The 23,463-nt window shown below is 38.2% G+C and overlaps 1 protein-coding gene across 1 annotated transcript in view; it reads right to left on the bottom strand.

The window, feature by feature from the left end:
- Lama4 (laminin subunit alpha 4) overlaps positions 1-23,463 on the bottom strand; it is a 132,566-nt gene that overhangs the window by 40,126 nt on the left and 68,977 nt on the right. Inside the window, exons 10-16 of the mRNA XM_090338257.1 lie at positions 22,263-22,374; positions 19,258-19,425; positions 17,018-17,211; positions 11,350-11,466; positions 5,813-5,961; positions 2,641-2,782; positions 1,991-2,087 (exon numbers count right to left, since the gene is read on the bottom strand). Coding sequence (XP_090194383.1) covers positions 1,991-2,087; positions 2,641-2,782; positions 5,813-5,961; positions 11,350-11,466; positions 17,018-17,211; positions 19,258-19,425; positions 22,263-22,374 — 979 coding nt within the window. The remainder of the gene's footprint in view (positions 1-1,990; positions 2,088-2,640; positions 2,783-5,812; positions 5,962-11,349; positions 11,467-17,017; positions 17,212-19,257; positions 19,426-22,262; positions 22,375-23,463) is intronic.

Genomic DNA, 23,463 nt, shown 5'->3' with positions numbered 1-23,463 from the left:
AGTTCCAGCTATTTGGTGGTTAATAGGAGATAAGAGTCTCATTGTCTTTCTTGTGTGGGCTGGCTTTAAACATGACCCTCAGATCTCTGCCTCCTGGGTATAGTACAGGTGTGAGCCACTGGTGTATGATTGAGTATGGGACTTTTTTGTTTTTATTTTTTTGCCAGTCCTGGGCTTGAGCTCAGGGCCTGAGCACTGTCCTTGACTTTCTCAAGGCTAGAGCTCTACCACTTGAGCCTCACCATAACTTCTGGCTTTTCTTTTTATTTTTCATTTTTTCTATGTATGTGGTACTGAGGAATCGAACCTGGGTCTTCGTGCATGCTAGGCAAGTACTCTACCACTAGGCCAAATTCCCGGCCCTGAGTATGGGACTTTTAATAGATACCATTCCCATAATAGAAATGTTACTTTCATGAAATTCCAATACTCATTAATATTTTAATTTTCCCTAATAGTGATTCTTTGTGAAAGGAAGCAAAGAAAATTCACAGTAGATAGGTTTATTGTTTAATAAATTTTGGTTAAAATGTATAAACTTATTGGATAAATAAATGCATAAAATTACAAACTATTTTTATTAAAAAGTGCATAAATTTATTTTAAAAAGTTATAAATTTGTTATATATATTTTTTACACATTTAAAATTTTGATTAGAGTGTAGTTTCAAACTTGGTTTTTGATTTTAGGTGGTAAATAGAAGTGAGCTGGAAAATGAATGTTCAGCTCATTAGTCAATGCTCAAATTTCCTTAGGAATGAGTTTTCTGCTTCAGAAATGAATAATACAGAATTTTAAAAATTCGCTTAGTTCTTAATTCATTTAGTTGTTTTCAAGAGTAGTGATTGCATTATTTTTATTACATTATTATTGCATTCTTCTTCTTCTTGAATTTATTATTATCTTAGGGACTGAGATAGGACTTCACACTTACAAGGTAGGTATTCTACTACCACTTAAGCATAATTTCAACTCTTTTTTCTTTTGTAGGTTGTGGGGCTTGAACTCTGGGCCTAGGATATTTAGATAGGGGTAAGCTACTGCCCTATTCCTTGAGCTACAGTACCACTTCCAGTTTTCTGATGATTAATTGGAGATAAGAGTTTCACGGATTTTAGTGCCTGGATGGCTTTGAACTGCAATCCTCAGTCTCAGCCTCCTGAGTAGCTAGGATTATGAGCCATTCTGCCTAGCCCAACTTTTTTTGCTAGAGACAGCCTAGGGTTTTTTTTTTTTTGTTTTGTTTTTGTTTTTTTTTTTGCCTCCTACTTATGCTTTCCTGTGTCTCTGGAGTTGACAGGCATACATCACCATATCTGACTACTGATTAAGATGGAAATTTTCAAATTTCTTTTTTTTTTGAGGGGGGGGAGAGGGTACCTAGCCTTGAACCTTAATCTCTGTCTCCACAATAGTTAGGATTAGAAGCTTGAACCATATTGTTAGCTCATTTGTATTTTTCTTCCCATTGTTGAATTTGTTTGCTTTCGTTAGCAGGTACACCCACTGACCTTTGGAAATATTTGTTCCATAGGATCATTAGACTTGTCCTAGATGCGGTCAACTGTGAAACATAAGCTACAAGACCAGATGGCTTTGTGACATCCGGTCATCTTGATTGACTCTCAGAAGTATGATCCATTCCTCTAGAGTAAAATATTTCAAGGGCCTTCTAAGTTGTTCAAGGAAGATTAAGAATTGTTTTACTGTGAGTGCATCTGAAAATTAGTACTTATGGGAAGTTTCTATTAATCAGCTGCTACTAATCTATTTGGCTAGTGAGAATATTCAGCACATATTAGATCAATATGTTTCCATGTATTTCTCCGAGATGCAGGTTATCTGTCATCACTATTTTAAAGTATCAAATCAGGAGCAATTAGTGAATAATTCAATTGTGGTATTATTTACCTTTTAAGGCTAAATTTTCGAGATCTCTGAATTAGGTCTATGAAAGGAAGGCAGAAGGAAGATAGATGAGATACTTACTGATATCTGCTTGCTCTTGCAGGTCTCTAGCTTGATTGAGAAGGTTGTCACTTTCATCTCTATGGTAAATGATCTGAGTATCAATCCCATTCACAGCCTACAAAGGAAGTGGGGAGTAAGTGTGACAACCAAAGAAACATCAATGTTCCATCGTTTTAGGATGTAAATGACACAATGTATCTGCTAGACACTGAGAAAAATTTATATAGCGTCATTTTCATAGTTCAAAATCAGGGTCAAATATCAACCTGAAAAAACAATGCTTTCAGACTTGCAGGATAAAATCCATCCATCCATCCATCCATCCATCCATCCATCCATCCATCCATCCGTCCATTGCTCCCTGAAGGTACTTCTCACACAGATGCCACTTAATAAATATTGTGAGTTGAAAAAACTAGTCTTCAGTATGTCTTCTTCAGGAGCTTTGGCTACTCAGCAATTAAAGAAACTAGCATTTATTGATCAAAGTACACATATTTGGAAAACTTGCAAACTTAAGCCTTCCTGGTATAAAATAGTCTGTTCTTAGTTACCTTTCTGCCATTTTTGTTTTATATTGGAAGCTCATGAAATTATATTAGACATTAAAACCATTAAAATAGAACAAAGTAGCATATAGATCAACCTTAGAAAAGGGAAATACTCACTTCATAAATTCTGTCAGTGATATTCAAAGCAAATTCTGCCTTTTCACTGGCTTCATCGACATAACTGGCAATATTTTCATAGACATTCGATGCATCTATGGCTTTCTGAACCAGCCCGTTCATATCTGAACTGTGCAAATGTCTGTTAATAGACCAATTAGCCATTAGGTCTCCTGGGAAATGGGGCTATATTTAAGAATACCTCCTGCTAGTTATTTAAAGACATTTGGCATGTAAGGTTTTCCTAAGACACCCTTCTTTGGGGTGCATCCACTATTTCAGCATTCCTTTGCCCACATTACCACTCAAGATATCCCCCCAACTATAGCCGCTATAAAAATTATGTAAAGACACCCCATTATTCCTTTCTTTCATGTATTTATGTGGTGGTGGTCAGGTGAGCCTGCAGTCATCATCACCAGCATCATTACTCTTTTCATAAAGAAACTGAGGCTGAGAGGGTACAGGTTGTTTTGCAAGAATTTGCCCCAGCCTGACCTCATCTCTGCCCTCACATACCATGCTCTCCTCTTCCTCTTTTTTAGTAGAAGGTTCACTGAACATTAAAAGAGTACTCATCATGCACTGGGGAGTCTCACATACAGCGGCTAATAACAATATGGCTTCAAATGCTTAAAATGAGACCTAGCAGAGATTGTATCTGTAACTGCTTACCATCCCGCACCTGGCATCCAGGAAAATTCAGGTTTATTATAAACAGCTTCATGAATTGGGATTGTAAACTGTATGTGTATCTGCATAGTTTATTTTATTGTCAAATGAATTCATTCCTCTATAATATAAATTTGGCTCCCAGTTTCTCAGTTCATCCTCTATATTTCATCTCAACTTTGTACAATCTAAAATTCATTTGTTGTTTGCTTCCCCTCCCCCCTCAGTTCTACACACCATGCCAATGATCAAATTATTCCTCAATAACCTCCTAAAAGTTCTCTGTGACCCAGCCGGTAGATGGTGCTTCACATGCCCTGCCGACTTCTCTGTGGAACCACCTAAACTATCAGTGTCAGTCGACTGCTCCTTAGCCTCTTCCTTTCCTGGTTCAGTCCTGGACCAGGTCTTTTAGGCTCTGGGTAGCTTCCTCTGTATCTCCTCAGTGACTTCATTCTCTTTCCAAGTTCACTATCCATTTCATCTCACTGGTCTCAGGGCTGACTTACCCATTAGGAACATTAAAAAAAAATGAAAAGCAAGAAAAGTCTTCATTTCCATTTTTTAATGAGAAGAAAATAAATGGAGATGATAACAACGATGCAGTTTGTCTTTATGCCAATGTAGTTTAAATTTAGTTTATGGAGAAACAGGGACTAATCAAGGCAAAAGTGCCTGTGGCTTGTGAAAATCACATTCTATCCTGCATTGTAGAAGTGATCTGAATTCAAATGCTAGCATTTTCTTCTCATTATTACCCCTGTTTTCTAAAATGGTTCAGAGAATAAAACCTGAGAAGAAAAAGACACGTAGAAAAGGAAAAAGCTGAAAAGAACAAAAATCTTACAAATATTTATATTATTTTAAGATTTTGCTGGCTAGTGTACTAGAATAACAAAGAGCTTGAAACAAAGCCTTCATTACTTTACTGCTCTTGCCTGACACAAAACACACTGGATCAATATTTTAAAAGTGCGTTGCAAGTTGAAATCTCTTGGTAAAATAATTCTGTCTTTGTCAAAGGACAACATGCATATCACATTTTGGAAGGGAGATGTCTATACATTTGAGTGTTTTCATGAATAGGTTCAATCAGACATATGCTAAGCATAAAAGGACTTCAGGATGATTTTGAATTCTGATTATGTTTCCTGTGCAATATGCAGAAGTGTCCTTAGAAGCATGCTAGAGCACTCTGTAAAGTGGGTCTTGGAGAAGTTATCTTTGCTATCTTAGTGAAACATAGTTACAGTGATAATGAAGGCAAGTCAAAGAGGGCCATAGGCTGGATCTTAAAACAAATGCTCATCTAGAACAGCAGGTTATCAAAGTCTGCATTTTATTTAAGCCCATGTCATTGCTTTCATCAAAAGCACATTCCATGCAGGGTACCAGTGGCATATGACTATAATCCTAGCTTGTTGGGAGGCTGAGATCGGAGCGTCATGTTTTGAAGCTAGCCCTAGCAGGAAAGTCAGTGAGACTCTTAACTTCCAATGAACCACCAAAAAGCTGGAAGTAGAATTGTGGTTCAAGTGGCAGAGCACCAACCTTGAATTAAAAAGCTATGGGGTAGAGTTCAGGCCCTGAGTTCAAGCTCTAGTGTTGGTATGCATGCACAGGCATGTGTGTGTACACACACATGCACACATATACACAAGCATATTTACTAAGGGCATAACACGGGGATGGATATAACTATTTCACAAACCAATATTTTAGGTCCTTTTTTCCCCCTTATCCTGTCATCTCTCTTGAGGTTTTGAAGGGTGTTTGAGAAATTTGGCAAGCAGGAATAAAAAGGTTTTGAGAAGTTAATATTGATTCTTATCTTACTCATGATCCTTATGGGCCCTTGTTCTCAATGCCAAATCTGAATTCTTTCTCTATAATGATCTTATTTGTTACCTATTATTTCAAGGTCATGAATTCAATTTCAGTCTTGCAGTACATTTCAATTAACTTTACATTGAGTGCCCACAGGGTGCAGAGCACTCTTCTAGAAGCTGTGAGGAAAATTGTCAATTGATTTTGTCTTCATAGGTGTTGAAATCAAATAGTTCCTGCTGGTCACCACAGACATACTAGAGTACTTACTGGAAGTCATTTATTTTGCCAGCTTCCAACCAACTTTACTTAAAATACTTGGATGCGGAAAGCAAATGTCAGAGATGAAATAAGTCAGTGGTGATAGAAATGTATCTTGTCCCGGGTCTCATTTAATGTCTCTAATCAGACTTCCCTAAGCCACCTTATTAATTGACCTGCACAGGCCTCTAATCCAACAGGCTGAAAAACAACCAAAAAAACCTCTCCCAACAAAACAATTGCAGTGAATGGTTAGCTCTTGGAGTGAACTACTAAGAAACCAGTAAATAAGCAAACCCAACCGTAACTCATCTACAACCACTGAATTCTAGTAACTCTGGCATGTGGAACTGAATTCAAATGTCTTCTTTAACCCATGTAACTGTCTATATTCCCCACATTAAGGTATTACCTGCCCAGCTCATCAGCTTCTTCCTGAAGGTTGCGGGCATGGTCAATAGCTTCTTGGACTAAGTCAGGATTGAGGTTACTTAGGTTAGATAATTTTCCTTGTAGTTCATTTTTGGCTCCATCTATTTCTGCATAAATTCCCGATGCATTCTAAAAAACACATTAAAAATTAAGCGAATCAAATGTAGAGGAGCTTTGAACATTTTCCTGAGGAAAATAATAAAAAGTTAAAAAAAATCTCTACTCTTCTATATCATGAAGTTCAGTACATTTCAGGCTTAAAATACTGTAAGTAGCTACTTAGCTATTTCTCCTGCATTTTTTTTCTTTACTGATGGTTTTCTTATAATTCAGACATCTCTTACATTTCCTTTCCAAAAATAAAATTAAACAGGGCCCTTCCATTACCTGGACATCTCTTTCTTACTCTACTACTTCTTTCTATTCTCATTATAGCAAGATCTACCAAAAGGTTGTTTACATTTACTGCCTATTAACTTTGCATTCCAGTCTTCTCCATTCTGGTTTATTCCCAATCAAAAGGTTCATTCAGTGATATCGAAGTTATTAAATCCAGGGCACATTTTTTGACCACAATTTGTCTGATCTCTTAGATAGATATTCCTTTCCTGAAATTTACCTGTGAAATCTTGGTTTTCATCCCAACCCTAGAGCTACAATCCAGGGTGAGGTATCATAAATAGTCATATATTCTATTATCCCTGTTTCACATTGTGATAGTGATTATAGAGAATTATTTCACTCACCAGATTATGATAATCCTAGGAAGCAGGAAAGTAATTTTAATTTATCTTTGCATTCCTACAATGGAGCACAGTTCCTAGCATATAGGATTTATTTTACAGACATATTGAACCTCTAACCATTTTGTTGATTATCTGTAAAATAATTCTTTGAAAAAATTATGTTGAATTATATAAATAGAAAAAAACAGCATGGCCACTTCCCTTTGACCCGTCTTTTAACAAGTAGTCATTGTCTATCTAGTATGTAGCAGATCATCTTTTGGGGGGTAGAATTCTTTTTTATTTTTATTTTTGCTAGTCCTGGGCTTGAGCTCAGGGCCTGAGCACTGTCCTTGGACTTTCTCAAGGCTAGAGCTCTACCACTTGAGCCTCAGCACCACTTCTGGCTTTTTTCTATGTATGTGGTACCGTGGAATCGAACCTGGGTCTTCGTGCATGCTAGGCAAGCACTTTAACCACTAGGCCAAACTCCAGGCCCCAAGGGGGGTAGAATTCTTATGAACAGAGTATCTACTCTTAAAGAATCTATAATCTAGTGAGAAGGTTGAGGCAATAAGCAGGTAACTGATCAAGTAAATGAACAAGTTAGTTTCAGACAGTAAAAGGTATCTTGACGAAAATGCCACAGTTGGGGTGGGATGGAGAGTAATGAGACAGCAGGCACAAAGGTTCTGCCACAAGAATAAGCACAGTATGACTGAAAAAAATCAGAAATGAATTTGAAAGGCTGGAGCGCAGTGACGGAGGAAGAGAATGGGGTAGGAAGTCAGAGAACTGTTGAGTCCAGGTTGCTTAGTGCCTCATGGATCATGGTGACATGAGTGTTCCATCTTTAAGTCTCACCTAGAGGCTCTAGTAGAAAAGCTAATACAATCTGATTCTACTTTTAGAGGATTTTTCTGCTACTGCTCTGGAGTATCTGAAGGGCAAGACAGTAGGCAATGGGTCGGTTAAGTGTCTCGTTGCATTTACATAGTTTGGTTTGCAATTGAGAAAGCATTAAGCTGAATGCCTGTCAGATGACAGAGAAAACTGTGAGGTTTTATTGTGACCCAGAACAGTAAGTTTTGACTTGAAAATATTATTTCATCCTTTTGATATATGAATTTGGAGCTCAGTGAAGGTTGGTTATAGCGAAAGGTGGAAATGGTGAGCTTGTCAGTTTGTGATCTGTAAAGCCATGAGTCACTGAGGACAGGTAGAAAAGAGAACTCAGCGTGCACCACACAGACACTCATTGTCTAGAGCTGGGATCAGCAGGTCAGACAGCCAGGTACAGCTCAAAACCTGTTTTTACCTAGCCCTGAGCTAATATATTTTTACATTTTCAGAGGGTGTGAAAGCATAAGGAAAAGCAGAGAAGAATAAAATATACACGCTATACATGGTCTGCAGGGCCTAAAATAGTTCCAGCAGAGAGAACAGAGAGAGTAGCATCAGTGGAGAGAAATGGGATCCCATGTGGAATGGGCTGAGCTCAGCAGCAATGAGGGGCTGTGCTGGAGTGGAAGGAACATTGCAAGTGACTTGAGATATGTTGCTAGGGAGCTGAACAGAGTAAAGGGGCAGAAGTTACAGGAAGTGCAAGCTTCCTTCTTTCCTTTGTTTTTAAATTTTGAGGTTTGATTTGTTTTTGTTTGTTCATGTAATACCAAGGAATTGAACCTAGGGTCTCAGGCATGCTACCCAAGCACTCTACCACTAAGCCACATTCGCAGTCCTCTGTTCTCTTTCATTTCTTGTTTCTCTTTCTTTCTTTTATTATTTCCTTTTATCTTTCTTCCTTTCTTTTTCTCTCTGTCTCTGTGTCCTTTAAGTTATTATCTCCAACAGTTTTCCCTTTTGTATTTTAAAAGTCGAAGGAGCTAGAACAAGCCTATGTATTGACAGAGGAGAGAACTGGCTTGGGAGGGGTGGGGGAAATGATAAAAGGGGTGGCATTTATGAAGATGCATTGCATTCATAAATTGATTTGTTGAGTGGTAAGTCTTTTGTACAACTACTTCCAGGTAATAAAAATTTATAATTAAAACAGCTGGATGATTGTAGAGGAAATGGAGGCATATCTTCAGTAGTGAAGCTCTGTCATCCTGCTTTCAAGATAAGGAAGAATGGGATTCAGAATATGGTGTAGAAACAGACAGAAGAAGAATACGTACATATAACAAAGAATGCAGAAGTATGGATACAAGGGCAGGTGAGCCAGCAGATTGAGAAGAGAAATGAGTGGAAGTCTCTTGTTTGTTTCTAATTTTTCAGTCAAGCATAAAGCAATATAACCAGGTCAGAGAAGGTTTCTAACCAGCCATAGCCAGCTGCCTGGATGGAGCTATGGTGCTGAGAACTCCTGGGTCTATTCATGACCCAAGGTTAGAATTCTCAGTTTGATAAAAGGGTAGAACAGAATTGGAATTAAAGGTAATTTTTTTGACTCATTCTGGGACTTAAACTTTGGGCCTGGGTGCTCTACCTGAACCTCTTTGTGCTAAAGGCTAGTGCTCTACTACTTGAGCCACAGCACCACTTCTGGCTTCTTTTGATTAGTGTATTGGAGATAAGAGTCTCATGGACTTTTTTCATATATTTTTTATTTTAATTAATAGAAGAATTACATTATATTCACCAGATAGAAGGTGCATTATTTCACATACATTGTTACCCTTTCTCATGTCTTGGTCTCCATTTCCCTCGCCCCCATCCCCCCATCTTGTTTTCCCCCTTTCCCTATCCAATTTCAAATAACCAAATATGCATTTATCCAATATATCAGATAACAAAGTGAAATACTTTAACAATATGAATAACCAAGGGACAGCAAAAGAGATGAGAGATAACATAGTATATTAAGGACAACAGTCACTCATTATATGGCTTTTGTTTTTATATCCTAGAGGTCCTTTCATTTAGGGTCATACTGCATGGCTTTATGTATCTAGGTTTTGCTATATTGCAAATCTCTGCTAGAAGTGTCCAAGGTTTCTACTGATTATGACAAATCTCATGGACTTTTATGCCCAGGCTGGCTTCAAACTGTGATCCTCAGATCTCATCCTTCTATTCAAGCGCAGCTAGTATTACAGATGTGAGCCACTGGTACCTGGCTTAAAGATACTTTTAAAGAATGAGTATATTGATTATTTTAACTGTTTTAGGAGAGAGGAAAGGAGATGAAATGGGGACAAGGAGAACTTGATGCAACAAGAGAATAGTTGACCTAGAATAAAGGAGATGAGATTGTGTTTAGGGAGAGAGCAGCTTGAAAGTGGAATTTGGGAGGAGGAATTGTTGCTGACTAGATCTGGGCAAAGTCACAGAATGGGGACAGAGTGGGCTGGAGGCAAAGCCTGTCAGAGAGAGGTGGAAGGAGCTGCAGATCATATTGTTGGTGGCTTATCCACAGAGATTAAGGGAAGTGTTGGTAGTTGGAGGTACCAGGGAGAGTGGTGCTGGAGTTGTCACAAAAGGAGATGGCCAATCAAATCTTTTTAAATTGGATATTCTTTCAAAATGAATTAAGTAATTCTATAATCATTCTCTCTCATGAGCTTTGGAAAATATTTCCTTCTAAAAAGTGTGGGTTTTTATTGATTTTTGAACACTTGCTTTATTAAGCACACAACTTTTTTTCAAGTTTCTTTTTTTCTTTTTTAAAAATTTCAATGTATAGAGGGATTACAGTTATATTCACCAGAGAGTGCATTACTTCTCACACATTGATATCCCTTCTTATGTTTTTGTCCCCATTTCCCTCCCCAACCCTCTCCTCTCATTTTCCCCTTCTATTTCAAATAAACAGGTAAACATTTATATAATATACCAGGTAACAAAGTGGGATACAGTAACAATATGAGATTAACCAAAGGGCAACAAAGAGAAGGGAGAAAAACATAATACATAAAGAGTAACAGTCATTCATAATTAAGCTCTTGTTTCCATGTCCTGGAGGTCCATTAATTTGGCCTCATCCTATACGGCCTTATGTATCCAGGGTTTGGGCTATTGTAATCCTCAGCTAGGAGAGTTTTGGAGGCAAGCACACAACCTTTTGATTAAAGAGTGAATAAGGCAGATCCAGATCCATACATTGATTAATTCATTGATTAATTAATGCCATCAATTGATTACTTAGATCATTGAACTCTGCCTCAAGCTTGCTTTCTTGACAGAAACTCGACTACATTTCCAGGCTGACTTCTTACTGGTTATGTTGGAGAATCTCAAAGTCTTTTTTATCTGGGCTGGCTTCAATCTGCAGTCTTCAGGACCTTAGCTTCCTGAGTAGCTAGAATTATAAGCATCAGCTCCTGGCTTCAGGCTTAATCTGCTATTTTACTGACCATTTTAGAGGTAATGTTTCAAAGATTTCTCTGTCTGGGCTGGCTTCAAAGTGTGATCCTCATGATCTCAGCCTCCAAAGTCGTGAGGATTTACAAGCATGAGCCACTGACACCAGTAATCTTTCTAACAAAACTTTCTGCAATGATATCTGTGTGGTACTATAACAGCTGCTAGTCACATGAGGGCTTGAAAGGTGGCTAATTCAACCCAAGAATCCACTTTCCAATTTTATTTAAAGTAATTTAACTTTAAGTAGCCGTATATGTTTACTAGCCATGGTATAGAGTGAGAAACTGGAAAATCCCAATGTGTGGTTTGTTTTATAAATCTGCTAACTCAATAGATTTGAGGTGATTTTGATCCGACTTCTGTGTGCCTGGGCCACTGACCCAGTGCTGTCAATATAACCCTGAACATGTCGGTATGTCCTTACCTTTATTATATCATCAAGTTCCACAAGGGTCAGCCGAGGGGTTGATAGAAATCCAGAAGATGCACTCAGAGATGTATTTACCAGTTCCATTTGTTCTTGCACTCTCTCCCGTTGTTTCTGCAGGAAAGAAGAGCGAAGCAGGAGGTGGGGTGGGGGGGTGGGGGAGAAGAGGGAGACAGTCTGTCCTCAGTAAATGCTTCAGGGATAATGGTTCATGTCAACCTGCTGTTTTTGAGCTCTGATAAATCAGGATTCATTATTGAATTTTATTTCCACCTTTCAAGAATACTACCTGTCTGATAGTCACATTTTTTCTCATTTACATAACAAAAATACACATTTCAGAGAGTTTTTGAAGCTCTTGAGAATAGTCCCTCTGGGCACCAGGATCTCAAAGAACTACTATCCTAGAAAGAACATCCTCTATTTTTCTATATTGCAAAGTGGGACTATAAACACAAGGTTGAATGCAGGCTGCATATCTGCAGTAATTGAAAAAGATTTAATTTAAAAAGCACTTATAATGTCCCAACTTTAGTCCTGGAAGAGATAGTCCATTTGGAATATATAAATATATATATAATGTATATATACATATATAGGGAAAGAGAGAGAGAAAGAGATAGAGAGAGAGCGAGAGAGAGAGAGAGAGAGAGAGAGAGGGAGTGTGGGAGAGAATGATGAAAGGCATAACTGTGATGAAGATGTACTGTACATATAAATGGACATGTAAGTTGAAACTCTCTTGTAGAATGACTTGAAGATAATTAAAAGATACATTCAAGCAAATATAATCCTATTGTCCACTGAAAAATTTAAAAGGGCTCTACTATTGAAGCAGAACATTGTGGTCTTGCTTCATACTTTTCTAAGTTATTTACGTTAGATGTTCAGATTTTCGAGGGGGGAATTACAACTGTCTTTTAGATGAATGCTTGAATTTCTACCTTCACTTTGAGATTCCAGAAGTAGTGATATTGTGACTGGTAAGAGGCATGGAGCTTTAAATGAGTTCAGACTATGGAAGCAACTTGACATGAGCTTTAGAATGGAAAGTGAAAGATTCGTTTTACAATTTAAGTAAGAAGTGGTAAGTAAGTGAATTTGCTTTATAAGTAGTCATTTAAATCAGAGGTTAAATACATGTTAAGGTGTAATGTAGGATAGCATGAAACTAATTCTAGAATGCTATCCATAGGAGGACATACTTTAAAACTTCCATCTTAATGTTCTTTCTTTGTAGTTTTTCTCTGATTCAGTGGAAAGGAAGATTGAAAGTTCTCTTCTCCAAATACATTGTTACAGTGATACATTCAGTTGTAAAGATGGTAAAAAACAACATTGGAGCTTCTTCTTGATTCAAGGACATTAAAAACATTTCTTCCCCAACACCCATCAACCTAATGCAATGTGACTATCTCAGGCCAGATACTCATATCTTCACAAGGAGAAGAAGTTGTTACAGAGTGCTACATAAAATCAGTAGTGTAAAATGTATGTAGTGGGAGGGAGGTGAAAGGGTTGGTATTATTTAGCTGTCACTGGGCCATTTACCTTTTATGCGGACTGAGTTATGAGCCCCTCTGTGAGCTCTAGCGTTTAGGTCACTCTAAGAGAACATGGCTGACACTAAAGTCACAGCTGAACTTCAAAGCTGTATGCTAATGGCACTGTATGATAAACTTACTTATAGTAGTTGCAGAATGGTATATTTCAAGTTTAAGTCTCTCCCTCACTTTTCATATGTAGCATTAGCAATAAAATTGGCTTGGAAACAACATAGTCCCACAGAAAGATGATCAACTTGAATGAAAAGTATTATGAAAAAAATGATGGAAGTAACAGAGTTAGCTGTATTTTATGGGCTTCAGTACCCTTTTCACAAAGTGGAAGAAAAGGAAAATAATTTTCCTGATCCTAAAAAGCTTACAACAGTTTTAGGAGAGTGGAGAGTTGGTTTATGAAAATCCCTAAGCAGAGCTTTTCAAAGAGAATTTACCTTTCTTTACAATATAGAATCTGATATTTAACAGAAAATGATTTTTGAATTCCATTCCTTTTCAAGTTAGAAAAGGGATGGCATAGTAAATAAGACAATTATTAGTTGTGTGGAGGCTTTCTGTAGAAGTCTAAATGCTTACGGTTTGTGGGTATTTTTAGTTTGACATAAAGACTGAAATGTTGGTTTATATCTTTCTTACCTGCTGAAAGTTTAATAGAAAACTGTGAAATTAAAACTGTTCTTTAAAGTACAGAAAAAATTCCAAAAAAATCAGGCCTATCCAAATCAATTTGTTGTAGGAATAATGTAAAAGCCAAGAGTTGGCTTTAAATTTTCTTGTAAGTTTCATGACACTTTAATATACAAAAGCAGGCAAAAGAATGTTAATGGAAATATTTAGTCAGAAGTTTAAGTTAATATAAAAGTGTACAATATTTATAATCCAGACATAGGCAGCATATTCAAATCATATGTAGATCACATGAGAATATTCCATGCCCTTGTCTATCTGTCTGTCAATAAAGTTAATGAAACATGTGAAGTATTTTGTTAGGTGCTGGCAAGATGATTTGTGCAAAGTTCCTAAAGTGCTCCCCCTTTGAATGCTTGCAACCCAGTAGACTAGATGTAGACTATGTGTGCACATAGGGCACATGTATCAATGAGGCAATTAAACTAGATGTCATCTGGATTGGAACATATGACACGTGTGATGGAGCTTGGTGTGGAGATAGATCTTATGACTGGATCAGTATTGGTATGGAGTGGGTGAGTGACTTTTTGTGGTGACCGGGTTATAAACCTGGTACTCATCTGGACTACTTGAGCTTGTCTGCAGCCTGATAGTTATGAGTAAGGTTTTCACGCTAGGGATGCATGTATGTGTGTGTTCTAGTTTTCACCGAATTTACAGCAATTTAGAAGATAGTAACAATGTAGGAACTACTAAACTTGGTAAGTAGTCGAGGTACTTTACTAAAGTACCATCTACAGAGGGAACCACTTAATCTACCAAAAAGGGTAGACAGAAGAGGGCATAGAGGGACAGGAAATGGACATAATGAGCAAAGGAAATGAAGGAATACCACACGATGTGCTATTCCAGTGGCTGGGGGTTTTGTAAGAAAATTAAGAAACATCAAGCTGAAGTGGAAGATTTGCCCAAATCACTGATGGCTGGTAAATTTATCTTCCTTTTCATAGGAAACCAAAGAAAGCTTTCAAAGCAGGTTGATCTGTTGTGTCTACACAGGTAGAGGGATTCCTTGAGATGGGATTCTGAAAGGCAAAGAATCCAGTGGAGAAGAAAAGAAGGAAGGAAAGAAGGAAGGAAGGAGAGAAAGGAAGGTACACAAATGAGGCACAGGGACACAAATGAGGAGACTTGGTGGTAGGGAGAAAAGATGCCTTAACAGGAATGGGTTGCTATTTTTTTAGCCAGTTAATAACAGGATGTACCCATGTGAGTATTCCTGCACACAGCCATCCATGTGGGTACTATGAGCTCAGTAATAAGGAAGGGTGCAGTCCTCCAAATCCCTTTCCAGGACTGAAACTGTGAGATGGCATAAAGTCATAGAAAGAGGGGGCTGAGAGCAAAAGGGTGGGCTTTGGCTGGTGCCAAGTATAAAGACAAGGAAGAAAAGGAGAGATGAGAGGGGCTTTGAAATGCCTTGTGCTATGCTGTTCTCTTCCTGAAAATTTGCTCCTGCTGTTCATTTGTGCTCAGTCAATGAGTTTGTTTAGCAGAGCTAAAATGAGGCCTACCATCTGTTTCAATCATGAAAATGCCAAATTCCTGGTATCCACATGCATAAGATTAAAAAAATGTTGCATAAGGGAAGTTTAATTAAAAGGTATTTTGGCATTGATTTACTTATTCACTTTTAGAACTCAAGTCTTTTCATATGTGTACCATTGTCCACTTACTGTTTATTAAATTAACAGAGTCCTATGTGCCCCCCCGAAACACACATGGCTATTGACTGGCTGTTAGCAAACTAGCTGCCTTAGGTCTATGTATTTAGTTTGGTTCTCAGTTGTTGTGTATAAGTCCTTTTGTTAGGGACTTTACTCGGACTTTTGGTGCTAGGATCAGTCCTAAAAATAAATCAATGGAAAATAAAGCATAACAATACATAGTATACATGCATGTGTTTTCTAAGCTAGGTCTGCACAGAAGACAAGGCTGAGATTGACAGCTCACCATCTGAAATGGGAATCACATATAGCTCACCACTTCTGGCAATAATGGGTCTTACTGAATTTCTCCATAATTAAGCCTTACTCTGTAGCCACAGAGATAGTTGTAGTATATCTGGGGTCTCCTATATGCCATTAAATTGTTCTCATCTGACAAGGACAAGCTCTGTGTTGGGAGTCCCACTTCTTCAGGTATTAATCCTGACTTGGGATCTTCATTAATGACCCTCTGGAATTGTCCTATGAGTTCAAAGTACAACTTCTCACATAGCATTCCTTATGTAAATGCTCTGAATCTCTTCTTGTAAATAGAACAGTATTATTGTACAGACTAGATGAATGGGGTTTTAATCACAGTAAAGAACAATCACTTATTACTCAGAGATGAAAGAAGATCTTCAATAAACTTGGGTACAATTCCAGAAATCTAACAACTAGAAAGCCCTCAAAGATGAACAGCAAATCAAGACATGTTTCCTGAATTATTTTGTGCCAGGCATTATGACAGAAGCTTTAGGACCCAAAGATGAAGAAGACACAATTGACATATTGAAGTGACTTAAATTTGCAGGAGAAGATGATCTGTTCCCACATGATCATAATACAGAAACAGAGCTCTGCCGAAGTCATATGGGATTGAGGTTGGTCTCCTGGAGGAGCTGGAGATGGAGGAATCAAAGCATGATTGTTTGAGGGGCTGAGGAAAGGAGAAAGCAAAAAAAAAAAAACCAGGATGGAGGACAAATAATACTGACGTACATTATGTCTATGTGTATGAAGATGACATAATTAATATATCTTGAAAATGAATAGCAGTTAATACTAAATAGAAACTTTCGGATGGACAAGGTGTGGGAGGGAAAGTTAGATAAGCCATTCTGGAAGGGAGCAAGAATGGAGGAGAGAAGGGGAGGGTATGGGTAAGAAACGATAAAGGTTAGAACTAACGAAAGTGTAGAGGAAAAAGAAAACAGAATAGAGCTCAAAACTGCTCAGATGATGAAACTAGGAGTGTCCCATGCTTGACTGGATGGGCAGGAAGGGAGGAGGGGTCTCTGTATTTTGCTGTAGTTGTTTTCCAGATACAGGCCTTTTGTCTTGGCTGGCCTCAGGCACGATGTGCATATCTTTCATCACAATGCCTCCCTTATGGCTAGGATTATAAGGTTTGGTCTGTTTATTAACATGGAGTCTCACTAACTTGTCTGCCTCCCTAGCAGTTGGGATTATGGGTATATATCACCACATCTGGCCTGGTATAACTTTACTCTTATCTAAACAAGAACTAAACAACCATAGTGTCAATTTGATTTTTTTTAGCTACACATACTCACATTAGCAATTTACAGCACTAAAAATGCCATATTTTTAAATGAGTATATATACCAATATTGAAAAAAATTATACTAGCTCTCCCCTGTTGGTGTAATATCAAAATGTAAATGCCTGACATAGACACCATACCTCATGGTCCCGCTGCTTGGAGGCTATGGCTCTGTTCATGTCTTCAGCATCCCTGACATGGTCAAGGGCTTGGTCAAGTGATTCCTGGAGGTCTGACAGCTTAGCTCTGTGGTCATCCAGCTGCTCCAGAATGACAGGAAACAAAGAGCGGGTATCATTGTGCAGCCGCTGCCAGTTCTCGACGTTGCTCAACACTGAGAAGAAATGGAGACAGATTTACTCTGGACTTCCGCCTCCTTCCACTCCTCCAATATGTAGCCAATTTGTCAAGATTTCATCCTTCATCAGTGATTGAGATTAATTCCATTGTTGACAAAACAGACCATGTTTTACATTTGAAGTCAGACTGTTACTTTAGAAGCTCCTCATCAAGATTGGGCAAAGAGGAGCTGGTTAGTTTTGTTTTATGTGGCCATGTTACCTCAGTTATTATTTCTTGGATCCTATAAAGGAGACTAGGATATAAATGGCTTTTACTGTCAAAAAGGCCCAAAATTATCTTGTCAACAGTAAGACAAAATTTAAGATGTTTGTAACTACTCTTTCCCTGCATTTCATTTTCAGAAGCAACCAGTTTTAGCTCCTGAAATCAGATCTCAATCCTGACTTGGAATGTAACAAAGACTAAATGGTGATAAGGTATTACATTTTCTTTGTATTTATCCTCAAAAGACGTGCTGACTATGCTTGTACGTTTGTATTATCTTTAATCATTGTGAGAAGACATAAGTTTCTGTCTGGATAAAGAAAATACAAGCTCATAACAGGGAGAGAAGCTATTGGGGAAATGTAATTGGTTCCCTCTCTTCAGGGTGGGCTTGTTAAGTGCCACAGCAGGCAAGGCGCAGGGGAACATCTGGATATGACACTGGAGTTCCAGCTTTCCTGGCTGTGAGCCCATCCTGACTTAGAACTGGGGCCTGGGATTCTTCTTTGGTTCTCTCTGTTGCTAAGACTTTACAGATTCGTTCCACAATAAATCTTTATGCTAATAATGCTCTTTGATGGCATCTACGATAATTATTAGCAGAGGTAGAGAGTAACAATTGTGGGAAAAATGTACTGCCTGTGGTCTCTGCAATTCAGGGAAGCCTTTAGACCCCCTCCTTACAATGTGTTTTTAAACGTGTAAAATAAATTTAGAGAGTAGCCAATAGGTTAAATGACCAAATTAGAAATTATTATACAATATGCACTATGTTATGAATGCATTTAATTAGTAAGATCTGGAGATAGGTCTAATAACTACCACAAATTTCTTATTGATGAATTGAAAAAGTGCTATGAGATTTTAGCAGCCGCAATAAAATATGGTATGCAAGCTGAAATTTCTTTAGTTGATTATGTAAGATAAAAGTGAATGCAAATTCTTTGTGATTCTTTCCATCTAGAGTACAATCCAACTTCCTACTTTCTGAATCTGGCTAGGTCTTGATCAATAGAGTGGATATGGCATGACTGAACTCTAAGACCTCAAGAAACCTTACTCTTTCTACTCTTACTCTTTTGGAAGGCTATGTCCCACCTTGTGATTGAGCTGTGGCTATCTTCTTAACAGTAAGAACTCACACAGTGGGAGAGACTCAGCCTTCCTAGCCAGCCCCAGATACACAAGTGAGCTTAGCCCATGCCACACACAGCAGAGATGAGCTGTCTAGGATGGGACCAGTTTAAATTGGTAACCCATGACATCACGAGCAAATAAATGTTTTACCTGAGTGCATAGGAGCTGGATTGGTTTACAATGATCCATAAGTGATACAGTGATCAAGCTGTGTATTCAACAATCCTTCTATGACTTGGTGCCCATCTTTCTCATTAAACAAATGCCGGATGTTAAAAGTTAAAAGTCTTTTTAGGACTCTCAGAACATGAACGTTGGTGGGCTTGTTGCATTTCTGCCTTTTCAATATGCATTTCCTTACTGTATATAGTCTTGGGAATTGGTAGCTTGTAGCCTTCCTTCCCCTGTTTTATACATTTTCACCAACTGCTAAGTCTCTAAAAATTCTACAGGAAAATTGTAGCTTCAGCTATTTCTCACAGGTGCAAAGTTAGGCCTGGATTTAGCTCTTAAGGTTTCCTGATGGATTCCCTAAGGCCACAACCAAACCCTCCATAACTCTGAATATTGAGAATTCATTGCTTCCCCAAATGTTGCCCTGTGGCTTGGGATCCTTTCATGGACCCATAAAGAAAGCAGACATGTGGTGGGTCAGCCAGATGTTGAAGACACGTACACTCCTGGGCCTCATCGGCTTCTTCATCCACAAGCTCTCTCTGCGCGAGGAACGATGGGTAGCTTCGAATCTCCTCCACCATCTTCCGAGCTAACACCAGCTTCTCAGCAACTTCCTCAGGGCCAAGTTCTTGTTCCTCCTCATAAAAGAGCATCTTGTGGCTGATCTCTGAAAGAAGAAACATGGTGAAATGGGGACCAGGAGAGAGGATGCTACTGCAAGCACAAAGGAATGCAGGCCAGTGGGCAAGGCATAAAGCCGATCCTGCAATACAAAGACAGATTTCTCCAAAGACAACAGTGATGTTACACTGTGAACACTGGTGTTAGTGCTGGAGTTCATTATGTATTCCCCAAAGGAAGAAAACCGGAGGGAATCCTGCTGCCTTCCACAGGGTATCTTCACCAGAATGGAAACCGGCTGCTCCAAAGCTGCTCTGCACTCTGCCCCATCTGGCTTCACACCCATTGAAGAAGCTCAGATTTCGGGGGTGATGAGCTGCCAGTCTTAGATCAACCTTTTATAGAAATATTTACCCTTGAGGAAATGGTCAGAAGTATCTCTTGCCTATCATCTGTGAGATGCAATGGAAACAAGGATTTAACAAAACAAATGTCCAGGGCAAAATGAGAGCATGTTAATAGTTACCCAAATGAGCCATTCTGGTTGTTTTCTAGACAAATTATCAAATGACAGTTGGTTACAGTGTGATGAATTTTTGGTCATTTCTGGTAATTTTATTTGCCTTCTGTAATGACTGGTGACACTGACTGTTCTATATGTAGGATGGAGTATGTCAAAAACAAAGAATCCACTGAAGCTCAGAGGGACTAGATAACTTTATACAGTAGCATGTTAAGCTGCATGCTGGGCTGGCCCAGGTTGCTGATTCCCTCATCCCTACTCTATATGATCTGAAGAAACACATGTAATTGCTACCTTGTCTTATGGCAACTCAGGGAGGAAGCATTTTATCTTCCTGGCATAAATGAAATTGTGTGCCTGTGGTTTACAATGATCTATGTGGTTGGTCAGACAAGATGGGTAAACAAACACTGGCTTCACATAAATCACACCAGGATAAGGGGTTGTATTTTATGTGGCTAATGGCTTGAAGGTCACTTGAAGCTATTTTAGAGGTGGCTGAGAATGATGAATGACACACTGCTGGTGTTGTACACCATTCCTGAATTCTGAAGGAAGAGAGATTAATGGGAGCAGAAAAATGTTCATGCTATTAAATTATAGCATTCTCTAGAAGGTTCTAGGGAAATTAAGATATGCTTTAAGAATGAATCAGGGGATTAAAGCATTCACTTTTAAAATACAATACCTAAAAATACTATCCCTCAGAATAAAATAAGCATTTTTCTAAGTTCTAGTACTTAAAATGTTGAATTATTTAGCATTTTGATGCAAAGAATATGTTTAGAGATTTGGTCTGTTTTGTTTCAGCTATGTCTGGTATTGGTTAGAATCAGGAAATACAGATAATAAAATTTTTGTCTTTGGAGACGAATCACACATTATTTTAAAGAGACTAAAAATTTCTAAAAGTTACTATTTCCCATTTATGTTTCTTTATTCTTTCCCACGACTAATGGTTAAATATAAAGATTTAGATTCTTCTCAAATGAAACACCTTAGAAACAAAATCTAGGTTATAAAACAGTAAAAATGATGTATTTCTTTTGAATGGCTTACTAGGGTTCTAATTTTACTTGTTGCCTAAAGAGGCATTCATTGCTTCATTGGATGAGGTCACCTAATCTTCTAGGCTCCATCTTACTGTCTTGGACACATCAATTGTTACTTTAAAATGCTGTAGAAAAAAAGAACATTTTATCAGTAAATGCAAAAGTCTGAGGCATTGAGGATGGGAGAAGGGGAACTTTATATGGAGTATTATAAATAGCAATGAAAATGTAGTAAATTATGCACCTTGGCTTTTTATATCTCTATTCTTGAAATATGCCCTGATCCGTCAGTACAGAGATACAAATCTCCCACTGTGGAACCCTTACTGTCTTTGTATTCTGGGATGTACTTGGTGTACTTTATTATATAATTATATATAGTACAATGAAAACTAAAGAAACAAGCATTGGATCTAACCTAAGGAAAGTCTCTTTATACCAGAACAAACGCAGTCTCTTTTGGTTAGGAAATTAAAGGTGGCTTTTATTTATTTATTTATTTTTTTGCCAGTCCTGGGCTTGAGCTCAGAGCCTGAGCACTGTCCTTGGGCTTTCTCAAGGCTAGAGCTCTACCACGTGAGCCTCAGCACTACTTCCAGCTTTTTTCTATGTATGTGGTACTGAGGAATCAAACCTGGGTCTTTGTGCATGCTAGGTAAGCAGTCTACCACTAGGGCAAACTTCTGGCCCCTAAAGGTGGCTTTTAATGTACTATTATCTCCAAGATACAGGTAGCACATAGCAGAGGTTTAGCACAAATAAGTACATCTCTAAAGGGAAAGGTAAATTTGTCACAGTGTTTTAAAGCAAAGAAATATCACAAGGTTCCTCCACCTTTTTCTTCTGGGTTGGGGACTAGAGCAACTTTTCTACCAAACTCCTTATAGAAGAGCACCATAGAAGCACCTAAGAATGTCAACCTTTTTACTACATTTAAAGGCACTTATTTGTCTGTAAATAACTGAAAAAAAATGTGCTTCTTATTTAACATTTGCATTTTAGGGACACCATATCATGTGATTTTTCTCTCCTGGAAAACTATCCTGGTATTAAAGTTGGTGAAATAATTGGAAAGGGGAATTATTTTGGGCATTTTCCCCTGAGACCAACAGATTATAAGCAGGAACAAGGGTTCAGAAATTCTAGAGAAACAAATGTGAAATGAAGACGTATATGAATTAAAACCCATCACCCTCTTAACAAGTTCCTGGCACACAATAATCACCGATGGTAGCCTTTTCTCAAAACTGCAATAACCCATTCAGCATTTCCTTGACATTAAGCTGAATTGAAAGAGAATATATCTACCTTGGATTTTATCCCGCATGTTGTGGGCTTGCTCGACAAGCTGAGTTGCATGGTCAATGGTATCCATACTCTCTTTCTGAACAAGTTGCCCCTTTCTTGAGGCTTTATTTCCCTACAAAGAGTCCAAATGAACAGAAGGTAAAATTTACTGAGAAAGGGAATGCTTGGATACATGTATCTGGAGTAGGTGAATACACTGTGTTCATTTTATGAACATAAATTCCCCGGGAATGTAAAAGTTCTATCACACACAGAACTGCCCCAGAATTCAGCCTGAGGGCTGAGTCGGTGACAGATTTTAGAAACACAAAATGATATAAAATCAGATGTTATTCCTAAGCTATAAGTCACAGTTTAATCTAAAGCAGCCACCTTTCCCGTGTAATTTATCTATTGAAGTTTTGCTGTATCTCTCCATGCCAGGCAAGAAAATGACCCAGGGTTGCTGATCCAATTGACATTGTACTTATTGAAGAGCTTGACGATTGGAAGATAAAGATTATTTAAAGATAAATAGACCTTGAAAAGTTCCCACTGTCCAGGGGCTCCTGGGTGGTCCAAACCCCTGTTGCAACTGAGACTTAAAGGATTATTATGTTCAGTGGGCTAAAGGTAGATTTCAGAGCTTTGTTCCAATTTCCCATCCAGGTGGATAGTACTTTTGTTCCAGTAATTTCTTGGGCATACTTGGTTCAGCACAGCTGATTTTATTCATTCAACCTAGACATTTCTGATTCAGAGTTCCTATATAGTGTTTGTCAACCTTAAATCCCAACTCCATTGTGGATTCTGAAGAAAGCAGGTGTATGTGTGTAGGGAGTATGATTCTGTGTGGTTAAGAGCATGGACATAGTTCAAGGCCAGAACTGAGCCTTGTGTGAACAGCACAGGGGGCAACTTTGTCTTGGCATTAGAAAGATCAACTATATTTAATGGGAGGGAAAATTCTTTAGTCTGGCATTTGTTAGGGGCTCTCTTGCCTTTTCTTGTAATTTTCTTGGCTTAGCTGTGTAGCAAAGTGTTGATCTGGATTAGATGATGCATAAAATAAAATTATTCAGGTATTTTTTGGTCATAGGAAATCAAACCCAGGGCCTTATATATCATAGACAAGCACTATGCCCTTTAGCTATACCTCCAGCTTGGATGATTACTGTTGATTGCAATCTTCACTGTTCAAAACAATCTGTAGAGTTTTGGA

This window comes from Megascapheus bottae, chromosome 8 (assembly GCF_031878675.1).
Source record: "Megascapheus bottae isolate mThoBot1 chromosome 8, mThoBot2.hap1, whole genome shotgun sequence".
NCBI lineage: Eukaryota > Metazoa > Chordata > Mammalia > Rodentia > Geomyidae > Megascapheus > Megascapheus bottae.
This window is presented reverse-complemented; position numbering and strand designations above follow the sequence as displayed.